The following is a 9,388-nucleotide window of genomic DNA, read 5'->3' on the forward strand; positions in this document are numbered from 1 at the left end:
GCACCGCCACCCCCAGCCCTCAAAGAAAGAACAAAGAAAAATAATTTACAGCCCAGGAACAGGCCCTTCGGCTCTCCAAGCCTGAGCTGATCCAAATCCACTGTCTAAACCTATCGCTCAATTCCTAAGGATCTGTATCTCTCTGCTCCCCACTCATGCATCTGTCCAGACACACCTCAAATGAATCTACCGTGCCTGCCTCTCCTACCTCTGCACCTACCACCCTCTGTGTAAAGTACTTGCTGTGTGTATTCCCCTTAAACTTTTCACCTCTCACCTTGAATGCATGACCTCTCATTATTGAATCTCTCACCCTGGGAGGAAAGCTTATCTCTATCCACCCTGTCTATACCCTTCATGATTTTGTAGACCTAATCAGGTCCCCCCCTCAATCTCCTTTTCTCTAATGAAAATAAACCTAACCTACACAACCTCTCTTCATAGCTAGCACCTTCCATACCAGGCAACATCCTCGTAAACCTTCTCTGCAACCTTTCCAAAGCGTCCACATCCTTTTGGTAATGTGGCGACCAGAACTGTACACAGTATTCTAAATGCGGCTGAACCAAAGTCTTATCCAATTTTAACTTGACCTGCCAGCTCTTATACTCAATACCCCTCATTCCCCTACCTTTCTGTATCTACAACAATTCATGATGGAACTTCAAGGCAGACAACATTTCAATAAAAATACTCTTGGCTGCACACAGTCATTGTAAGCCATCTGTTTTGCAATCATTTGAAGATGAATTCTTTATTTGGCTTAAAGTTATGTTGATGAGAGTGTATATATGTTTGATCTGCTCAGTTATTCAGTTTTAACAGGGGAAGCAGGAGCTACAACTAATTGGCATGAGTGCCCCTCAGCCAAGAAGCACTAAAATTTGTCAAAACAACTTCACATAAGTGTACTATTGTGGATGCAATAGTGGCTCATAACATTGGGATTCCTGTGATGGCTCCCGTGGCCGAGCAGCTGGCTAACATTCCAGCTCAGGTGTAAAAGTGGGTCAGTTGTGACAGGTGATCATCTGACTGTGGGAGAATCATCAAGTAATTTTATCTTCAGGGATGAAAGTTAGCTCTTAAATCATGCCAATCCTGAGTGCCCTTCAGAGGGGACGGGAACAGTAAGGAGAAAGAGAGAGGACAAGGAATTAGAAGATGGTGAAAGGTAACAGTAGCACTGAGGCCTGAAGAGAATTTGAGCGAGAAGCAGTCAGCTCCTGTCTGACACCCCAGTTTTTATTTTTGCTGAAACGAGCTGGTTGGAATCCACCTCACCCTTACATTGCCTGAACCCTTCAGCTCAATATAGGCCATGACTATTGACACTGCATTCACGCTATTAACATATAAGAACCAGGATATAAGATTCAAAAAATAAGTCTGATAAAGTAACAAACCTGGCGCGAGAAGATCAATGAAACATTTATTTGTTAGCTGCTGGTGGAATTTTCTGTCGTTTGTAAACATTGACTTTGCTGATTTGTATGCTCATCAAGCATTTCCTGTTAGCTTAAGATAGTAAACTCTTGTTAAGCTATTTAGCAAAAGCTGAGCCAAGTGTTCCTGCTTTGCTGGTGCCCTTTAGTAAGGAAGGACGTGAGGGTGGGAAGTACTTCATTAGCAGGTCCCTGAACCTCACAAAATACAGCAAACCCCAGATGAATTTTTGCCAATGCTTCTCAGATATCTTCCTCCTGCTATCTTTACTAGTGCGCTTTTATGCCAAGTTGAAAAGAAGAGGCATGGAAGGTGTGCCATGCTCCGGTGGGTGGATGACGGCTCTGTACCCCAGGTTTTCTGGAATTCTGGGGATTGATGGTGGCTTTGTGCAGTAAAGTAAGTAAAAAACATCACATTTAAATAACGGCTTTAAAGTTATAAGACCCCTCCAGTGCTTCATAGGAGCATTTTAAAATAAAATATAACAGAATCATGTAAGGAGAGCAAAGAGGTCACAAAGGTAGGCCAATTGGCCCCTTAAGCCTGGTCTGTTATTCAATAAGATCTGATTGTACCCTCAACTCCACTTTCCTGCCTATCCCCATAATCCTCAACTCCCTTGTTGAGCAAATGCTGCCCTATATTCAATTGCTCCAATCTCCACTGCTCTCGAAGGAAGAGAATTCTACAGAGTGATGATTCTCGGAGAGATAAAGATTCTGCTCATCATCTGAGTCATAAATGGGAGACCCCTAATTTTTAAATTGTGTTTTCAGGTTGTAGACTGCCCAACAAGGGGAAATGTCTTCTCAGCATCAACACTGTCAAGCCTCCCCAGGTCTTCCATCTTTCAATTAACTTGCCAGTTACTCTTCTAGATTTGCTCCAGGTGATAAACCCCAGGTGATAAATGCCAGGTGTAGTTCTGCTGACATCGTTTTAGCCATAGGGACTAGTTTTAACATAGAATACCTCTCTCTCACTGACACACAGGTAAAACATGCATATATTTGCTTGCTTAGCAACCACATCTCTCAGTCCCTCTAAGGATCTAAAATATATACAATGATGAATGAAAAAGCATGCTGTTTTACCTCACAACAAACAATTTTATGTGACTGGCAAACATTCACAAGTTCACATACAATGATGAATACTGAGATTACAGGCCCCGGGATAGTGACTATTCCTTTTTGTTGCAATGGAATGCCATCAGTCACATCTGGATTCCGAATGAGTCACATGTGGCTAGCTCATGGTTAATACACTGGACAACACGGTCACATCATAGTCAAGGCTGTTACAGAAGCAATTGATAAGGAATGTTAGTTTTTTTTCCCAGAGGAAGTTGACTGGACTGGAGAATATTAATTATTAGGAAACATTGAACGGACTCAGATTTAAAGAATCTCGGAAGTGTTTTAGGGCAGAGGACACAATGCAGCCCATTGTGTCAATACTGGCTCTTCAAATGAGAAATTCACCTCACTCTTATCTCCCATCTTTGCCCCCCTGTAACTCCAAAAATTCTTCCTCTTCAGATAATAGCCTTATTCCCATTTAAATGTGTCAACAGAACCTGCCCCTACCACACTCCCAGGCAGGGCATTCCAGGTGCTAACCACTCGCTCTGTCGAAAAGCCTCTCTTGAAGTCCCTTTTCTTACTTGTGTCAATCACCTGAGTCCGTTCAATCTTTCCTCATAACTAATATTCTCCAGTCCAGTCAAAATCCTTTGGGGGAGAAAAACTAACATTCCTTATCAATTGCTGTCTGTAACAGCCCTTGACTATGATGTGACCGTATTGTCCAGTGTATTAACCATGAGCCAGCCACATGTGACTCATTCAGAATCCAGATGTGACTGATTGCATTCCATTGCAACAAAAAGGAATAGTCACTATCCTGGGGCCTGTAATCTCAGCATTCATCATTCCCTTCACAAATGTTTACCTGTCCACTCTGGGTCCAAACCTCTCTGATTTTGAGTACCTCTATCAAATCTCTTTCTCCAAGGTGAACAGTCCTAACTTCTTCAATCACTCCTCTTAAGTTTCTTGACACAGGAACCACCTGGGGTTGAGAGTGTGTTGCTGGGAAAGCACAGCAGATCAGGCAGCATCTGAGGAGTAGGATGAAGGGCTTATGCCCGAAACGTCGATTCTCCTGCTCCTCGGATGCTGCCTGACCTGCTGTGCCTTCCCAACACCACACTCTCGACTCTGATCTCCAGCATCTGCAGTCCTCACTTTATCCTGGAACCACCTGGATGTTGATGCATGACCTTAAAACTAACACTGATTTTCGTAAAAATCTATCTGGTTCATCCATGCCCTTCAGGGAAGGAAATTTGCCATGCTTACCTGGTCTGGCCGACATATGATTTTTAACTGGCCTCTGAAGTGGACCTCCCAAACCACTCTGTTTAACGGCCATTTTGGATGGGCCACAAATGCTAGTAACATCCACATCATATTAAAAAAGAATTTTAAAAATCAATTTGTGGGAAGTGGGAATACACTGTGAGGTGACTTGTCACCCAACATAGAAAAAATGGGCTGAATGGTATCCTCCCATACTGTACACTCCTATTCAAGGGCAAGCCATTTTTCTCCTCTGTGGGGGGAGGGGAGGGGTGGAGTACATTTTATCCCGTGCTCCTGCTGCTAGAGGTGAGCCTTACATAGGTATCAAGAGAATGCCAACACCCGCATATACAAATATGCAAACAAAGTATGGCACAGGTCATAAGAAACACAGAACGCAGAACAAGTTACACGGTTACCATAAAGTTTGCTCACCTTCATCAGAGATTGATCAGGGGCTCTCTTGTCTATCTGCAAGGCATTCCCTAGGAATGGGAGAGCGGGAGGACCTGGGGGGAGCTTGCGGTATATCAGCTTACTCTTCCAAGAGCGCACAAGCAGCAGCAGCACAGACAGCAGAAAGGCAATGAGAGTCACTCCAATGGTACTAAAATCCATAGCAGTCCAGGATCAGTTCGTAATGGGCCCTTGATGCACCTTTGAAAGCTTCAATGCTCCTGCTCAGTTCTGGACCCAGTTGTGGTTTACTTGAGGAACAGCTTGTGTTTAAACAAGCATACAGGAATCTGCAACTGTCTTGCAATGCACTGTGCAGCTTTATATGAATGAAAACTCCTCCCTTGCTGGGGGTGGAGACAGTTTGCACCCTGAACTACAAAGCCCTGTGCCAGTGAGTAATGCTATGACTCTTAAATTTGCAACATGCTGATTATTTTTTGTGTAATAGCTTACTCAAACTTTCACCCCCTCCTGCCCCAATTCTTAGTCTTTGACATCAGCTTTATTCTGCTGATGCTGTATGATTGAGTCGGAGGCCATTTCAACTCTTGAGTCAGAGGATTGTGTTTCAAGTCCCACTCCAGGACTTGAACACCTGAATCAAGGCTAACATTCCACATACCACTGAAAAATTGCTGTTCAGCTCAGGTCCTCCATTTAAACCACGGCCCATCTTGAATAGGTGTAAAAGATTTTGACTACTCTGAAGATGAGCAAGGGAGTTACACCTAGTGTCCTGGGCAATACCCACCCCTCAAGTAACATTACAAAAAAGCAGATTGCATGTATTTTTGTCACACTGTTTGTCGGAGTGGACTGGACGTAAAATAGCTGCTGCATTTTCTATATTACAACAGTGGCCATTAGCTGTGATTGTGAAAGGTGCTACACAAATGAAAATCTTTCCTTTTTATTGCCTTTTCCACCAAAGGGTCACTGAAGTCCAAATTGCTTGCCCAAGTACCATAGGTAGCAAACTAGCCATGTTATAAATGAGGGATAATAGCAGCTATTCACTAGCTTCTGTTTCCCCCCTTTCCCAGCTTTTTTACTTTATTCATATCATTTGTAAAATGACATTATGAAACATTTTGATTTGAAGATTGCTGGAAATGCAATGAAATTCAAATTATTCCCATATAGCATGTTCCACTCTGAGGTGCCTCAATATGAATTTAACCCTGTTAATATTTACAACATATCAATCATACAGCCAGAGGGCATCATTGTCTTTTACACAATGAGGGACTGACCAACTCGTTGGTGTCAATCATGACCATTATCGGACTGGGCAATTGCTAGGTGGCAGTCTTATTTTGCATATCTCCTGACTGAAGCTAACATCGGTAGACATGAGGTAAGATGCAAAGCGACCTGGCTATTTGCTGCTTGCTATTTCCAGAAGAACATAACCTACTGAGTTTTGAGAGGATTTGTAGCTCAGGTAGAAGTTCTGGATGAAGGTTTGCTCGCTGAGCTGGAAGGTTCATTTTTCAGACATTTCATCGCCATTCCAGGTAGCATCTTCAGTGAGCCTCCGGATGAAGCACTACTGGGGGTGTTTCCTGCTTTCTATTTATTTGTTTGGGTTTCCTTGGGTTGGTGATGTTATTTTCTTTGGTGATGTCATTTCCTGTTCTTTTTCTCGGGGGTGGTAAATGGGATCCAAATCAATGTGTTTGTTGATAGAGTTCCAGTTGGAATGCCATGCTTCTAGGAATTCTTGTGCGTGTCTCTGTTTGTCTTGTCCTAGGATGGATATATTGTCCCAGTCGAAGTGATGTCCTTCCTTATCTCTATGTAAGGATACTAGTGAGAGTGGGTCATGTCTTTTTGCGGCTAGTTGATGTTCATGTATCCTGGTAGTTAGTTTTAGGTTTTTCAAACCCAAACATATAAATAGAAAGCAGGAAACACTAGCAGTCCTTCATTCGGAGACTCACTGAAGATGTTACTGAGTATGGTGACGAAATGTCTGAAAATGAATCTTCCAGCTCAGCAAGCAAACCTACATCCAGAACATAACTTACTCCAGTCAACATGTATCTGTGGGACTTAAATGAGTGTCCACTTGCAACTTGTTATCTTCCAATCATGTTCTCTAATCAACATCTTGTGATGATGCTGTCCCTTTAACAAGGTTATTTTGTCATTGGGCTTTTTTTTTAAGAGGTCGTAAAGGCAGAGGTGCTGAAATGTCTACTTTAACATTGGCAAGGGAATGGCCAGTTCACTCAGTTCAGGTTTTTTCTAGGCTGGTTTAGTTGTAACAGTGAGAAACTGTTGGTTGAGCTGTAGCAGAGAAGCTGCTGCAGTCCAGAAAAAGGTTGCAAGCTTCAGCAGTTGATTCCTGGCTGACTTTTCTTTCTCAAATCTCTCCTGCCTGTAAGAAACTGTGTTTGAATTTACCTTTTGCCAAGGGGTGTGTTTATGGGATGTTACGAGAATTGGAAATGCTCCTTGGTTAAGTTGCTGTGTCAGGTAAGTAAAGATTTCCAGTAATTAAATTCGAAATTCCGCTTCCTTTCATTCGTGTTTCAACTGTAGTGTTTTGCTTAAAGCCGACTGGTTTTACCAGCTGCATCCTACCTGGAATATCCACCTCACATCTGCCTTTAAAATAAGGACAAGTTCCAGTTTTGGCTACCTTCTTAAAATATTTGGAAGGGGGTCTGGCCTGCTCTATTACAATTCCTGATGAAGGGCTCTGGCCCGAAACGCTGATTTTCCAGCTCCTCGGATGCTGCCTGACCTGCTGTGCTTTTCCAGCAACACAATCTCAACCTTGCTCCATAACAATATTCAGATGTGTTATAACACAGCCCTGGATTTAGCAGGTGGGATCTGAATCAGACCGCCCAGTCCAGGGGTAGGGACTCTACCTCCACACCACAGGAAAGCCCATTGTTATGTGCTCTAAGTAGTCTCTTACATTGAGAACACCTGGAATTATCCTGACCCATTACAACTGCTGCATCTCCCATAGAATTGCCCACCCTCCAAGACTGACCTGGTATTCCCTTGACACAAGCAGCACCTGAGAAGCTAAGTTTTATAGCGACATTTAAAAAGAAACGTAGTTATTTTCTTTGAATGTTTCTGTCAAGTAATTATGAAGTGTGAGAGACAGGAGAAGAGGATGTAAATGGGGTGAGCCAACAGGTCAAGTGATGAAAAGCTTCCAGGAATATGTCAAAATCACTGCTTGGAACATTAGTCTCAAATACCATTTACCCACAGCATTGCTGGAATAAAAATGATACTTTCAGAATATCAATTAAGAAGTTTAAAAGTTGACTCTATAGCCTTGTGAATCAACAGCAAGACCACAGGTTGGTACCACAATATGGTCACCTGAAATTTAGAAAAGTCAAAAGCAGATCAGGCCACTGCTTTATTGATTCCACTTAATTTCTGATTGTTTGCCTCTTTAGTTCTCTCTCCAAATTCTCACACAGACATCTCTGTGTTTGGCCTCCTACCCGGCTCCAGTGAAGTTTAATGCCAGTTTGACAAGCAGTACCTCAGTGGTTGGCTAGACACTTTACCATCAATGTCAATAATTTCGGATTGTAACCATTGCTCCCATTTTCTTTGGTTCGCAATAATCATTTTGCCGTTGTCATTTGCACATCCTTCTTTTGCTCCTTCCCTTGTTTCATTACTACTTTCTTTTCATTTACACATTCATTCCTTTATTCATTTAAGTACACCTGCCTTTCAAAATATCAGGAAACTCCTGATTATTTCCTTCTCTCCTCACCTTCAACAATTTCTTTGCTACTTATTTTTGCTTGAATCCTGTTTGATCTCCAAATTCCTCTAATTCAAGGCACATGAATAACTTCCATTCATTTCCTTTACAGGTGGAAAATTGGATTGAATTTTTAAGGTGAATAAATTCATCAAACACATTCAAATCCTTTAAGAATCTTTGTGGTTAATCTATTAACAAGATTTATCACACTTCTATTCAAAAGCCACGTCAAATCCTGTATTGGCCTCTTTGAATCTCAGAACACACTGTTGAGATAACTGTAGTTTTGCAACTCAGCCTAGCATTCATATCAGCACAGAAACAGCACTTGTGGAAATGTTAATAAATAATTCCAACATGCCTAGTTTTCCTCAACAGAGCATCCCGCTTTCTCCTGGGTTGGCTGTGACTATGGAGTTGTCGAGGTGACAGCACAGAAAAAGGCCCTTTTGCTCATCAAGTCTACAGTGGTCAAAAACAATTAGCCATCTATTCAAAGCCCTTTTCCAGCATTTAGCCCTTAGCCATATATGCCTTATCATCACAAGCATACATATAACTACTTCTTGGATGTTATGAGGGTTCTCACCCCTACCATCATTATAGTCAGAGAGTTTGATATTTCCACCACTCATTGGGTAAACGTTTTTTCTCATAACCTGTATAAAGCTCCTGAATCTTATCTTAAATCTGTGGCTCCTGGTCATTGATCCCTCCACTGAGAGGGAAAAGTTTCTTCCTGTCTACCCTATCTTTGCCCTACCTAATTTTACACATCTCAATCATGTACCCCACAGCCCTCAGTTTCTTTGCTCCAGATAGAATGTCCCAAGTCAATCCAATTTTTCACCAAACATTAAACCTTCCAGATCAAGCAACAGTCTGGTAAATCTCCTCTGCACCATCCTTGGTGCAATGGCATGCCTCCTATAATGTGTATTCCAGAAATGCTCACAAGCCTGTAGCTAATTAGGTTTTTATAGAGTTTCAACATAACCTCTCAGCTCTTAAATTCCATGCTTCAGCTAATAGAAGCAAATATGTCAAAATGCCATCTTAATCACCTTATCTATCTGTCCTGCTACCTTAAGGGATAGTGGACAAGCATATCAAGATCCCTCTGATCCTCAATACTTCCTTATCATTTCCCACCTCATAGGGTCCTGCCATTCATTATGTATTCCCTTGCACTGTTTGTCCTGCTCAAATGCATCATCACACGCTTTTCTGGATTATGGGTAGCATACTTGCTTCAAAGTTAGAAATTTATGGGTTAAGTCTGACTGCAGGCCCAAGTACTAATTCCAAGAAGACATTACCAGTGTAGGACTGAGGAAGTTCTGTGCTGTTGGCAGCC

General features: G+C 42.1%; 1 protein-coding gene across 1 annotated transcript in view; it reads right to left on the reverse strand.

Annotated features, from left to right (window-relative positions):
• LOC122542870 (cytochrome P450 2F2-like) overlaps positions 1-4,550 on the reverse strand; it is a 41,679-nt gene extending 37,129 nt beyond the window's left edge. The window contains exon 1 of the mRNA XM_043680979.2: positions 4,251-4,550. Coding sequence (XP_043536914.1) covers positions 4,251-4,433 — 183 coding nt within the window. The 5' untranslated portion in view covers positions 4,434-4,550. The remainder of the gene's footprint in view (positions 1-4,250) is intronic.
• Positions 4,551-9,388: the final 4,838 nt, after the last annotated feature.

The sequence above is a fragment of the Chiloscyllium plagiosum genome, unplaced genomic scaffold (assembly GCF_037043375.1).
Source record: "Chiloscyllium plagiosum isolate Xiang-an unplaced genomic scaffold, Cpla_swu_hap1 HiC_scaffold_47, whole genome shotgun sequence".
Taxonomy (NCBI): domain Eukaryota; kingdom Metazoa; phylum Chordata; class Chondrichthyes; order Orectolobiformes; family Hemiscylliidae; genus Chiloscyllium; species Chiloscyllium plagiosum.